Genomic DNA, 14,221 nt, shown 5'->3' on the forward strand with positions numbered 1-14,221 from the left:
TTCGTTTTTTATGTGAAGAAAGACTTACCTCAATAGGCAGCTTGGTTAAAACAACAAACAAATACATTTTATTGATTTCGAGGGCATTTGCCCCATCGCTTGGCATAGGACACAATGGCAGAAGGGCTCTGGAGCTGTCCTGGACAGACCCTTTCCCCATATGGAAGGGGTCCCACAGCAACAGGGGGATGGGTGTGGTGGGAATCAAAAAAAACTACAAAACAACAACAACAAAAAAAAAACCCACAACACTATTACTATTTTGTAACAGTGTAAAAAATACATAGCTTCATATTTGAGGTTTCTTTTGTTATGTTGCATTGCTTTACTTGCTTCTTCTGGTTTTCCTACAGATTGGCATTGCCAGTCTCCCGGTGGCTTTAAACTGCGGGAGATCACAATTTAATGGGAAATCACTCGGTGACGGCAGCAAGTCTCCCCCCTGCACTTTTTCATCCTAAGAGCTGCCATGCAAGAAAACCTCTGTGCACGCTCCCAGAGGGGATAAAACATATGTAGCGAAGCAAACGCTCATGTCCTCCCCTGGGACGTGGGGAAAAGCCGACACAGCCCTTAACCTGGAGCACCAGTGGCTGTTTGCCTCTCACATGCTCGTTTCCCACCGCAGCGTGGTGCCGAGCACCCCCTTGCCTGCTGGGACGTCCTCCCTGCAACGTCCTGGCTTCAAGGTGAACCGCGCCCAGCAGCAAGCGGCTTCTGGCGGCACCGCAGTGCCGGCGCCGTGCCCAGGGGATGCTCGCTCCCAGGGCTGGATGTTCAACACCCGACGTAGCCGCAATGTGGTTACTAAAGAGCATCGTGCAATTTCCCCCTAAAATCTACATCAAATTCACCCTGCTTTTACAGCAAGAATAAATCAAGCCTCCTGCTACTTGAATTTCTCTTTCAAGTCTGGGAATGCAGCATTGCTCCCACCACAAAGCTCTCACATCATCACAAAGCTCTCGCTTCAGCAACTCGTGGTGCCCTGGAGCAATTTGCTGCTCCTGGCAGTTGGATGGGGCCTCTGCAAGACAAAACCGTGGTGCTCCCTGGGGCTTCAGATCAGATGCCCTTTGTGGACTGCAGTTTGGGTCTTGCAACCCCTTCTTTGAACGGCACTGGGACAGCCCTAACTCCAACAGCAGCCCTCGAGAAGCCAGTTTGGTATAGGCAGGGTTGAGCGTGGATTTTGAGGGCTTCAGTTGAAGAGAGGTTTTGTTTCCCAGGGTGGTTTCTGGGATGTGCAATGTTGGGTCTGACCAGATGGGAAGGGGCTTTCCTTGTGTGAGACTGGACGCATCCCTGGAGCAGGCAGGGGCTGTTTTTCCATCCAGTGCAGCCCAGCCCCTTCCCAATTCTGTACTAATCAACAGGACAATTTCAGCTGGTTCCCATAATGCTGCCGAAGAAATCACTATTAATTCTTGCTTTACTCTATTACAAAAGCAGGGCCCCATTGCAGAAAGCTGCCTTACCCTGCAGCGGTGGGAGGGGACCTTCCCAGCAGTTCAGGGGCGCTCAGCATCACTTCTAACCCAGGCAGTGAAAAGTCTGAGAGGGGATTCCAATGACAAACATAAAAGGAACATGACGGCTTTTCCATACTGCCATCAGAGAAACCCTACACCCTGCTGCGATGCTGGTGGCTGCCTCTAGATTTTGGGGCCTGGAGGTACTCAAACAGAAGCCGCCAGCACCGAGCTGATAGGAAGCTCCTTATCCCGCGGGGTACAGCATCGCCCTGCATCCTCCGTCCTCCAGCCAAGCTCTCTTGTGCTCCCCTCTTGGCCAACTGCAAAAGGTGAGCCAACGCCTTTAGTGATTGTTGGTGTCGCTGATAGCAGGGTGCTCATTAGGCCTTTAATCTTGGTTTAATGGTCCCTGTATCGCTGGGCACACAGCACATGGAGAGGGGTCAGCATGCTGCGGGGTCACCTTTCCCGTAGCCTGTTTGCATATGCCTTAACTAATCAGTTCTGCAGATAACAGCGGGTGGCGGAGGGCCAAAACGTGCGCACAGCCCAGACGCCCACGTCCCCACACTGTACGCACATGGTGGCACCCAGTGGGACCCCCTTCTCTGTTCCTACCAGGGACAGATCCCCCCTAAAGTGGGGGCAGGGAAGCATGAAGCTGGGGACCCACTATTGCTTGCGTTTTGGACGCCCAGGTGTAAAGCGATGGCTAATTTTGATGCCCACAATGTGCAGATCCTTGTCAGGATGAAGGATTTGGGGTGCTAAAAGGATGAGGGGGTCAGGGAGGGGGAGCACAGGGGTTGTGGAAGGAATTTGGCACAGAGCACCTGGCCGTCACCCCCCCGCTGGGTGACGTAATGACATTGGGTGTTGTTTGCCATGGGCTCCAGTCCCTGGGTGTCACCGGGGGGGCCTTGGCTGGGTGCCCGCCAGGGAAGGGATGGTTCTGTGGCAGTCCCAGCCGCCCTTGGCACCAAAGCCGGAGAGCGCTGGGACTATATAAGCCACAGGACATTTGCCCCCTCAGCCCCGGCACGATGCAATCCCTGGTCCTTCTGTGCGTGGTCCTTGCCCTCTCTGAGGGCTTCACCAAGTAAGTCCCCACAGCATCATGATGGGCTTCAGCACCAACGGTGACGCTGTCAAATGCTGCTTGCAGGAGCTGCAGGCAGTGAGCTCCTGGTTAACTCTGTTTTTCTTGTTTCTTGTGCCAGGCTGCCCTTGGAAAGGGGGAAGAAACCGAGAGAGATCCTCCGGGAGAAGGGGTTGCTGCGCCACTTCTTCCAGCGCCACCGCTATGACATCGGCATGAAATTTCCGCACGCTTTTCCCAATCTGATTGACGTGGCTGCCGAGCCCCTGCTGAACACCCTGGATGTGAGTGCTGGCTTTGACCCACAGTAGTGCAGCCCTGGGGTGGTTTGTGGGATGCCCATCCCTGTGTCTGTGCCACGTGCGGGCCAAACCTGATATTTTTTTCCCCCAAAGCCTTCAGCTCACTTCCTTTGCCCCTGCCCACCCATACTGTTGGCCCTGGACAGAGCCTGGACTCTGAAATACCTCCTCAGCAGCTCTGAGTCCCATGAGTCCCATGCATGTGCAGAAGGGGACCACAAAAGCTACAAGTGGGTCTGGGGCAGTTCCAGGCCTGGGTTCATGCCCTGAAAGCATCCTTTTGTCCTGCTGCCATGCAGATGGAGTACTACGGGACCATCTCCATTGGCACCCCACCGCAGGACTTCACAGTGGTCTTCGACACCGGCTCCTCCAACCTCTGGGTTCCCTCCATCTCCTGTGCCAGCCCAGCTTGCCGTAAGTATCATCAGACAGGGCTCCCCATTTTGCCAGAGTTGGGATCCAACAGCACACCGTGGGCTTATCTCTGCAGAATCAAGCCCAGATTTTGTGGTGACACTGCAGGGAGACCAGGGGCCCCCTAGCCAGTACAATGAGCAGACCCCATGGTGCTGGGTCCCGTCAACTCTGCGGAATGTGCTGGGATGAGTATTGGGGATGTAACACCTACTCAGTGCTGTACTCCACAGGGTGATACTCCTAGTGCTCGGTGCCTCAGTTTCCCCATCTGTCCCAAAGGGGAGATGGAATATCCTGCAGATCCCTGGCATTAGGATGCTGGAGAAGCAGCTGTAACGTATGGCAAATGTTTACAGCTAAATTGTTCCTGCAGCACAAGTAATAAATGGCAGGTCTAAATAGCAATTCAGCAGGGTTCTTACTCCCACGCTTTCTTGATGGCTCAGCCTTCCTGAAAATCTTCATTTTTGGTTTCCCACTTACCTTCTAGAGAGCCATCAGATGTTTAACCCATCGCAGTCCTCCACCTACAAAAGCACAGGGCAGAACCTCTCCATTCACTATGGCACTGGTGACATGGAGGGCATCGTGGGCTGCGACACTGTCACTGTGAGTGTCACAATGGCATCTCAGGGGGTTCCTCTGTGCCTTCTCCACCAAATTCACACCCATATTGCAATGCCTGATCCAGCTAACTGTCGTCCCCATCCCTAGGTTGCATCACTGATGGACACCAACCAGCTCTTTGGCTTGAGCACCACAGAGCCCGGCCAATTCTTTGTCCATGTTACATTTGATGGGATCCTGGGACTGGGCTACCCAAGTCTGGCTGCTGATGGGATCACTCCAGTCTTTGATAACTTGGTGAATGAGAGCTTGCTGGAGCAGAACCTCTTTTCGGTTTATCTATCCCGGTAAGATGCATCAGCTGTGACAGCTGGGGGAGGTAGCAGATGTGTCTGGTTCAGATCGTTGCATTTGCTGGTCACTGCAGCTCCCCCACAGTCACTGCTGCTATCCAGCTGTTGTCTGTGTGCCGTGATGCCTAAGGGCAGGGGAGCACGCTGCTGTATTCCCGGCAGTGAGGTGGGGAGTGGATGTGACTGCGGCGTCACGGGCAGCACCTTCCCCCACGGGGCTCACGGTCCCCTTGTTCTAAGGTAACTGCACTGAAGAGACATGGCAAACCCTCTGGTGTTTTCCTTTTATGCATCACCCAGCGAGACGATGGGGAGCGTGGTCATCTTCGGGGGAATCGATGACGCTTATTTCACTGGCTCCATCAACTGGATTCCCGTCTCTTACCAGGGTTACTGGCAGATCTCCATGGACAGGTAAGGAAGTGACTCTGCTGATTTATGTTCATTTCTAGCCATCGCTTCTGAAGAGAACTGAGACCCATGAACATCGTGGGCTTTCCACTGGCATTTAACACATTGTGGTGCAGAAAGCCAAGGAGCCAAAACCCACAGAACTTTGGCAATTTCTATCTGAATTGGGGATGCTTTGTGCTGGGACACAGCCTAGTTCCTCTGTTGCACAAAGCCTATTTCTCTTGGGGATGTGTCTGGTGATGAGCAGAGCAACTTACTTTGCTGGGCTTGGTTGGGTCCCAGATTTTGGCCGTTTGGTGCCTCCGTCTGCATTTATGCAATGGGGCTGTGATACCAGCCGTCATTGCAAACCCCAAGAAGCAGAGGGCTCAAGGAGAGGAAAGTTGTCCTAGCTCTAACTCTTATAGAACAAGTCTGAAAGTGTCATGAAGATTCAGCAGGCCTAGCAGCCCCTCCCTTGTCTGTTCTTCCCTCCCTGCTGCCAGCATCATCGTGAACAGGCAGGAGATTGCGTGCAGTGGTGGCTGCCAAGCCATCGTTGACACGGGCACGTCCCTTGTGGCTGGGCCACCCTCTGACATAAGTGACATCCAGAGCGCAGTCGGGGCCAGGCAGAACACGTACGGAGAGGTAAGAGCATCTGTGTCTTGCTCTGCTGGCCCTGGAGACAGCCTGGCACAAGCCTGGATCCCAGGCTGCTTCCACACACAGGCAAACAGCATCACTGCTCGTGGCAAAGCAGCCCTGCTGCAGTGGTATCTCCAACAGAGAGCTCCATGAGACTCTACCAGAAAAATCAAAAACCTTCCCTCCTCACCACCTGAATGTGTCGCTTCTTACCTAAGAGCCTCTTTCCTCTGCTCCCTGCAGTACAACGTGAATTGCAGCTACATCTCTGCCATGCCTGATGTTGTCTTTGTCATCAATGGGGTTCAGTATCCTGTATCCGCCTCAGCTTACACTGAGCAGGTAAGGAGTGAGTACCCGGCTTCCAAGAGCCCGTCTCCATGTTCTTTTATTTTCTCCAATGGCTCTCATCACTTTGGCCTCTCCCATTCCTGTGGGGGACAGCAGATGGATGGCCATGGGCCTCCAGAGCAACCTGACAAAAGGTACTCACCCACATTTTTCCCATTTGCCTTCTCTTGCTCAAATGCAGAACAATGAAGAAGCATGTATCAGTGGCTTCCAGAACACCTCTGCGGACCTCTGGATCTTGGGAGATGTCTTCATCAGAGTGTACTACAGCATCTTTGACCGGGCCAACAACCGTGTTGGACTGGCCAAGGCTGTTTAAAACCTCTGTGATGCCAGCAGTGCTGTGGTCTGATCACTCAACCAGACCACGACCATATTTTTTGGAGCAGCAAGAGATCTTCTCTCATAAGGAATCCCTTGCTCACACACTAATAAAGTGTTGATGATATAGAAATGGTGGCTGCACATTTATTTGTGATAAAAAGGCAGGAATTACGAAGGAGGTGTCATACAATTACTGCTTCATGGTGGCTTCGGAGCATTCAGTCAGCTCCACAAGACTGGGGCCTTTGGGAGCTGTGGTTGTGGCCGGGACGGGCTGACGACGAGGTCAAGTCAAGGCTGGCTCTTGTACGGGGGCTGCATCAAATGAGCGGTTCTGAAAAACCCAAATTTCCTACCAGGGAGGATAAACTCTCCATCCCAAACACAGCCCACCTCAGAGCAGATCCCTGCAAACCCACACCCAAGGAGACAGCTTGGAGACAGTTCTTGCCCATTGTGAAACTTTTACAGAAGTGCATCCACAGCTGCTTGTGTGTAGCAGTGATGTCTCATTTCAGTTTCCATGGTTTAGAGCAATCCATTTACACTTAGTTGTTTCCCCCCAGAAGAATCTCAATTTAAGGTCCCTTTCCAAATAACAAACCAGTCTGTGCTCTCAGACGGGTACTAAGAGACTGGAAACACCAACTAATCCTCAGTTATAGTCCTTAATACTGTTGGGAAGAAAAAAACCGAACAACTAATATTTTTATTTTATTTTTTTTTTTCCGCGCAATGGTCAGGATGATTCCTTCTCTAATTTTCCTTCATTCTTCTCAAAGAGCAGTTCTCTTTTTTGAAAAGGAAATTACCGCCATCCATATAAAACCTAGTTAAAACTGGAGGTTGTCTCTCTCCTCCCTAGCAGCTGTAGTGAAAGTGCTCAGCAGGAGGCTGGAAGAGAGCTCCAGGCATGACCACTGCTTCTGCCTTCCTGCTGGGCTGGGGATTAGGGGCTGGTTGCATTACTTATTGATAGACAAGGCTCCATCGCTGATGGCGCCAGGAGGCTGTTTACCCAATGGGACCAGCTCTGGATGATGTGGAGGGACAAGTCCGGGTGATCAGAAAGGAATTTCTCTTCCCTCACTGTTAAAACCTGGTCTGGTGGGAGGCGTCCCGGCCCACGGCGGGGGGTTTGGAACCAGATGATCTTTAAGGTCCCATACAGTCTAACCCAGACCATTCTGTGATTCTAGGATTCTATTATTCTGAATCTATGATTCTATGATATAACATATAATATATAATGAGAATATAATGAGTATATAATGTGGGATGGTGGAAATGTGATTTATGCCCAGGCTCCCTGGGCTCACATAGCCCCGGGTCACTTAACGCCAGGGGGTTGGAAAGTGCATGAGAGGTGGGGCCCAAGGCTGGACTTTTGGGCAGATGGGGCTTTATCTTGGCTCCATCTTTGTTATAAGCAACATGAAATGGGCCCAATGCAGCTGGAACCACGGCTCCAGCAGGAGCACCTGGGGCTGTACCCATGCTCATGACGAACAAGAAGGGAAAGGGAAGCTGTGCCCTTGGCCTGGGCAGAGCTAATATCCCAAATGCTCTGCCAAGTGGCATATTCCTCATAGCCAGATCCTCTGGGCATGGCTGTTCTGCACTGATGCCAGAAGACTTTGGCAAACAGCCCTTTAAGGGGCTTTCTCCATGTGAGCATCCCCCATGGCCAGGGGAGCCCTTCCCACATCTGCATTCACTCAGGCAATAAAGAAAGAAATCAGCTAAAAGCTTCCAAGCAAAAATTAAAAGGGGGAACAAACACATTGGGACTGCTGTAGTAGTTTCCTACTGTGTCCTGGGAAATGTCTATCCTGGAGTGCCATCTCGTGGCTGTGGTGCCAAAACTGTACCGTGCACAGGGGATGCACAGAAATACCTGTGTGGTGGCAAAAGGATGTTCCAGGGTTTGCTTGGAAATTATGGCTTGAAGGAGGAGAAAAATGCTTCTAGTGGACAAATATGTCCAAGGTTCAGGCTTGCTCCATGGAAAGAAAAGTAGCCAGGACACCTTTCCGATACAGCAAAGAGGTTTCATGCCATCTTCAGATTTTTATTTTATTTTATTTTTTCCTGGCGAATTCTTCCCTGTGTCCCAGATGACATGACAGATTGCCTCATTAGGGCTTGACTCATGAAATGTACAGTTAATAAGAGCCTTTTATGGATTTCTTTGAGCTTTGAGCTTTGGAGCTGTATTTGGGAAAATGCTAAGCTGCAAATTGTTTGGGAAAATGCTTTTTTTTTTTTTTTAATCAGACACTAGATGGGTGTTTGTAGGACATTCATAATCTGTTTTTTTTCTACTGTTCCCTTTATGATAAATCAGAAATCAGCTGCTGTATCTGGACAAGTTTAATGTCTCTGACCCCATCCTCACAGCATAATCTAGGGATCTCCCTTGCATCTGCCCCCCCACCCCGTGACAGCTGGCATAAGCTGAACTGCGGGGGAAACTGCTGCAGAGTTTGTCCTCATCCGGCAGGTCTTGTGCCTTCAGGTCTGTAATGTCCCATGCCTCATCCTGCACACATGATTCCCAGGCAGGGACCAGCTCCTGCTGTTTGTGAAATTGCAAAATCACAAGAACAGAACATTGGATCCAAATAACCAGTATTTTCTGTATGCTCTACTTTGAAGCATGTACTCTTTTATTTGAGAATAAAATTTACAGGTTAATAAGAATCAAGTTGTTCATCCTGCTACCTATCTCTCCGCGCATCCATCCATCCACCTGTCAATCCATCCATCCCAGCATCCCTCCATTTCAATCCCTCCCTGATTGCTAAGGGAGCAAGAGCAGTGAGGATGTGCTCAGAGCTTTTCCATAGGAAGCAGGCTGAATATTTCCCAACCCAAACCTTTTCACCAGAGTTTCTCATGATCACTTCCCAAGGAATAAACACCAAAAGTGCTTCAGCTTTGATATAATGGGAGTGAGGTTTGGGAAGGAGAGCTCAAAAAAATAAAAGAATTTTAAAAGTTTCATTCTTTCTGCTATGAAATAAAAATAGAGAAGTGGCAGAACAGCTGGAGAGAAATGAGGAGTGACTGGAGAGGAGCCGGGGATGTCTCAGAATGCTGCTCACCAGCTGTGCCCAGCTGTGCCTCCTCCAGCTGTGCCCAGCTGTTCTTCTTCCAGCCATCCTCGCAGATAATGAGGTATTTCCCCCTTGAGCACAGAGGGAAGGAGCGTAAACAGCTCTCACTGCTCCTCCTCTGTCTGTGATGATGCTCTGAGGGTGGCAAGGGATGGGGTGAGGAACAGGGTCATGGAGGGATGGGAGAAAATTAGGATAAAAGGGAGATTTGTCCCTGAAGGACACCTGTCCTGATCATGTTCCAGATCCACCTGCCTGGGGTGCAGGTGGACCAAAGGTGTTGTTGCAGAAAGCCCACAAAAAAAACCCCACAAACCAGAATAAGAACCCCCCAGACCCCGAGCTCCGCAGCAGAGCAGGTTGGTGCAGGACTTCTGCCTGAGGGAAAATCCCAGCACACCCTCTCTCACATTGTCAATCAGAACAGGTATAAAAATAAATAAACATTCTTTCATCACTCCTTTCTGAATGAAATTGCAAACCAAAGATGTTGGCACATTGTGCAATGATCATGCTGAACCTTGAGGAGATGAGACATCATATATAACAGATGTGGGATATAAAAGCGGATGTGTAGACACTGTATGAGAAACTGTGATTTTAATGTAGGCAGAAACATCAAAAAAGCCAGCTGAAACAGTGAAGTTGGAACAAAATGTTTTTGTCAGAAGAAAACCTGCTGGCATTAGAGAGAACAGCAAAATGATTTGTTTCTGTTTCTCCCATTAAAAATGCCTATGGAAATTTGCATGTTTTCAAAACCAGAAGTGATTTTTACAACGCAAAGCCAAACTGTCAGGAAACGTCAGCCCTCATTACTCCGTGCCCCATTTGCAGCAACATAAGTGACAATAAAATCTACAAGGTCACAGAGGCTCATCCCCAAAGGCATTTGTGCACCAGATAACCCACGCATCAAGCATTTGTGGCAGGAAAAATCCTCCCTGTCCTTCTCAGAGATCAGCTTGTCCACCAGGAACGCCCGTGGGCACTGAGCCACCACGCCCCAGGCCTTTCTTGGTGGCTGTGCGACTGGAGCTGGTCCCCATCCCTCTTGTCTTAATCCCTACACCCAGTGGCTCAGTCCCACCCATCGCTGCCCACCCTACTGTGTCACTCAAATTATTTAGGCAGACACACCAGGGAACTCATCCAGCTAAAAATATAACTTATTTTTCAGCCAGAAAAATAAATGAATAAATAAAAGCTTATTTTTCCATCCAGACCACTCCCAGATCTGGGCATTGCTCAGATACCCACATTCTGAGTAGTGGAGGAAATATTTAAAATGGATTAAGAAAAGCAGGGAGATGGCAACCAGCTCCACCCCTGGACAGCTGGGTGCCACCAGGCAAAGCACTTCATGTCATTTTGCCTTTTTTCCCCTTCTGGTATATGGGGAAAATCTCTGCGTATGGGGAATGGCACTCTGATATCATGGACAAAAAAGCTAAACGTCAAGCAGATGAGCATCAAATAATAAAAAAATAGACTGATGGGCAGGGAAGAGAGATAAGAAAGATGGTATTTATTTGAACAGCCACAGGAAATCAGAGATTGAAAAATGTCTAGAAAAAAAATAGCAGCAGCACATTCAGTTTAAAAAAAAATCACAGCGTGCAGATGCTTTATACCTTATGCAGACAATCCCACCTGAGAGTGCTCAGTCCCATCACAGCAATGTCATTTTTTGGCCTTGTCTCGAGGGTAACCCCCATTGGTCTTATTGAGCGACTCCATGCTGCCGTTTCCCGTCACCACACTGGCGAGCATTCTCTCCACCTCCCCAGGCAGAATTTGCTTCTCTTCATTTTCTGTCTCCCTGTGGTAGAAATAGTTGAAGTTTGAGACTATGACGGGGACGGGCAGTGCAATGGTCAATACTCCTGCAATCGCACACAGAGTCCCCACAATCTTCCCACCCAGGGTGGTGGGACACATGTCACCATAGCCGACGGTTGTCATCGTGACCACGGCCCACCAGAAGCCATCGGGGATGCTGGAGAAATGGGACTGTGGCTCGTCCACTTCTGCAAAGTAGACAGCGCTGGAGAAGAGGATGACGCCGATGAAGAGGAAGAAGATGAGCAAGCCCAGCTCCCTCATGCTGGCCTTGAGGGTCTGCCCCAGGATCTGCAGCCCCTTGGAGTGCCGGGAGAGCTTGAAGATGCGGAAGACTCTGACCAGACGGATGATCCGTAGGATGGCCAAGGACATGTTCTGCTGCCCATTGAGTTCGCTCTGCTGGATCAGCTCGGTAGTGAGAGTTACAAAGTAGGGGATAATGGACACAATATCAATAATATTCATGATGTTTCTGAAGAAGTCAGTCTTGCTGGGGCACACAATGAACCGGACAAACAGCTCGAAGGAGAACCAGATGATGCAGGCAGTCTCTATGACGAAGAAAGGGTCTGTGAAGGTGCTGTGGGCCAGCAAGGTGTCTGTCAGATTCTTAGAAAGCTCCTGGGTGGACTTAAATTCCCTTTCCTCCCTGAACTCTGGCAAGGTCTCCATGCAGAAGATGATGATGGAGATGACAATGACCAGGACAGAGACCAAAGCTACACCTCTGGCTGCACTGGAGCTTTCGGGGTACTCAAAGAGCAGCCAGAATTGCCTATGAAAGTCATTGGTTGGTAAGAGGGTCTCAGGGTCCTTGATAAACCCTTCATCCTCCCTGAACTGGTCCATGGCTTCATCACCCAGCTCATAGAAGGTGATTTCATCAGCAAAGACATCAATGGGTACATTGGCTGGACGCCGGATTTTCCCACCAGACTGGTAATAGTACAAGATCCCATCAAAACTGGGCCTGTTCCTGTCAAAGAAATATTCATTCCTCATGGAGTCGAAGTAACGCATCCTCTTTTCCGGGTCCCCAAGCAAGGTCTCCGGGAACTGGTTGAGGGTCTTGAGCCGCGTCTCAAACCTCAGCCCAGCAATATTGATGATGACTCGTTGGTCCCCCTCCTCCATGCCCACCCGTTCCCCCACCAGGTGCTCACTGAACTCAGCAGAGAACCTGGAGAAAATGGTCTCATTGTTGGCGTTTTCGCTGTTGATGAGGATTCTCCAGTTGGAGAGGAGGTTGGCGCAGCTGGGATGGCCTTTCCGCGACTGCCCAGCGGGACTGAGGTCATTTGAATAACAGGGATCCTCCACGATCTGATCAGCGTTGTCAAAACTGACTAGTGCCACCTCCATCTCCTTCCAACTGGACACGTCCATCATACACTAATCAGATTAGCAGCATAAATCCCCAGGTCGAATACCAGCAGCTTGCGTCTTTCCCACGCTATGAGGATCTGCAAGCAAATGGACAGGGAGAGAGAGATGAACTGTGCATGTGGATCGCTTTGCTTGACTGGAAAGAATGAAACAAACCCAAGGTCAGAAAAACCTGTTTGTTTTAATGCAAACATTAATTTCATGGGCATTATACTTCCAGTATATCTTTCAGCTCCAGATCCTGCAGGCCCTTTTTGGGATGGCTTCACTATCACCACTAAACCTCCCAATACTGCTTACAGCATCCAAGGATAAAAAGTCAGGCAGTAGCAGAAGACGGGAGAATTCAGGTATCCCATGCAGACTTTCCTCACCAGTCCCAGCCCTGAGAGCAAGAGGGGCTATTTCAGACATTTCCAAGTGTGCACTAACCCACAGGCTGCAGGTCCAGTGTTTGGAGCAGGATTCGAAGGTATTTATCTCTTTAGCTTGGAGGAGACTGAGGGGTGACCTCATTAATGTTTATAAATATGGAAAGGGTGAGTGTCAGGAGGACGGAGCCAGGCTCTTCTCAGTGACATCTAATGACAGGACAAGGGGCAGTGGGTGCAAGCTGGAACACAGGAGGTTCCGCTTAAATTTGAGACAAAACTTTTTCACAGTGAAGGTGACGGAACACCAGAACAGGCTGTCCAGGGGGGTTGTGGGGTCTCCTTCTCTGCAGACATTCAAAACCCACCTGGACACGTTCCTGTGTGACCTGATCTAGGTGTTCCTGCTTTGGAAGGGGGATTGGACTAGATGATCTTTCAAGGTCCCTTCCAATCCCCAACATTCTGTGATTCTCTGTGATTCTGTGATTCTGTGTGTTAAACACAGGTGTCCTGGTTAGCCACAGCCCCTGATCCAGCTGGGAGAGTCACTGGTGGAACCCCAGGAGTTGGGTCACCTGGCACTTAGAAAGCAGTTCCCAAATGAGGGCCAGGATGGGACTTGAGAAAGGCAGGTCAGGAGGAGAAGGACGTGTCCACCAGCCCTGGAGAACCCCTCCACTCTGCGTCAAGAGGCACATGAATGGGGACCCCTTGTCTTGATCTGAAATTTGGGGTAGGCAGAGGACAACATCCTCTCTAGCTCTCCTAGGCCTTCCTTGTGGTAGAAATGATATTCCCAGCCATAGGAAGAAGATGAGGTTTAAACACTCAGGTTACTCAGAGAGACTGGAGCATTTTTCAGGCCATGGGGCGGATCTTTTCCCAAGTCTGGGCTGGCAGGTGCTGTTGGCACTGTGTCCCCAAAACACTCCTGGGCCTCATATCCCCAGCAGGCCACCACTGTAGTGCTGAGCTCAATGGCAAAATCAAAGAGGAGCTCAGGGACCAGGCCAAGTTATAGAACTGGGAAAGGACCTGTCCCGCCTCAGGGAGAACCACAAAGGGAAATTAGAAGTTAACAGAGAACAGTTCTGAGGAGATTTACCCCCAAAATGCACTTTTCTAGTCATGTTCCCCACCCCACCCCCGTTTATTTCCCCTCCTTTGCCCTCCAGCTCTTTCTCCCCCAGATGTATTTTCCGAACATAAGAAACCACACAAGGACACACAGGGTGGCTCTGATTTCTGCGTGCCCACTGATCACCAAGGGCCCGCTGCCTTTCTTACCCAGTGAAGTTCAGCAGAAGGCAGTGAAAAACACAAATGCCCTCAATTGCCAAGAATAGCAGTGCAATTTGGGCCACGTCTGCATGGAGCAGCAGCAGCACGGGGACCGGTCCCGTGCTGGGGCCACAGGGACACAGCTCGGGACACAGCCGGTGCCCAAACCTCCTTATAGAGCTGGAGCCATCGGGGTTCTGAAATTGTTCCTCTGTCTTTGCAGAGGACTCCAACTGTGCTGAAGTACTGCTGTCCAAATTGGGTACACACCAGCTAGAAACCCA

At 50.2% G+C, this 14,221-nt stretch overlaps 2 protein-coding genes across 2 annotated transcripts; one reads left to right on the top strand and one right to left on the bottom strand.

Moving 5' to 3' along the window:
- Positions 1-1,903: 1,903 nt before the first annotated feature.
- On the top strand, positions 1,904-5,927 carry LOC308183131 (embryonic pepsinogen; the record flags this gene model as incomplete). Its single annotated transcript, XM_080568755.1, has 9 exons — positions 1,904-2,574; positions 2,696-2,858; positions 3,176-3,293; positions 3,787-3,905; positions 4,011-4,210; positions 4,517-4,630; positions 5,116-5,260; positions 5,501-5,599; positions 5,790-5,927. Exons 1-9 carry the CDS (start codon positions 2,339-2,341, stop codon positions 5,925-5,927), a joined length of 1,332 nt encoding a protein of 443 aa, XP_080424881.1. The 5' UTR covers positions 1,904-2,338.
- Positions 5,928-10,517: 4,590 nt separating this feature from the next.
- On the bottom strand, positions 10,518-13,119 carry KCNA10 (potassium voltage-gated channel subfamily A member 10). Its single transcript, XM_080569547.1, has one exon. It carries the CDS (start codon positions 12,283-12,285, stop codon positions 10,735-10,737), a length of 1,551 nt encoding a protein of 516 aa, XP_080425673.1. The 5' UTR covers positions 12,286-13,119; the 3' UTR covers positions 10,518-10,734.
- Between the last annotated feature and the right edge of the window lie 1,102 nt (positions 13,120-14,221).

This window comes from Anser brachyrhynchus, assembly GCF_964034855.1.
Source record: "Anser brachyrhynchus genome assembly, chromosome: 27".
Lineage (NCBI taxonomy): Eukaryota > Metazoa > Chordata > Aves > Anseriformes > Anatidae > Anser > Anser brachyrhynchus.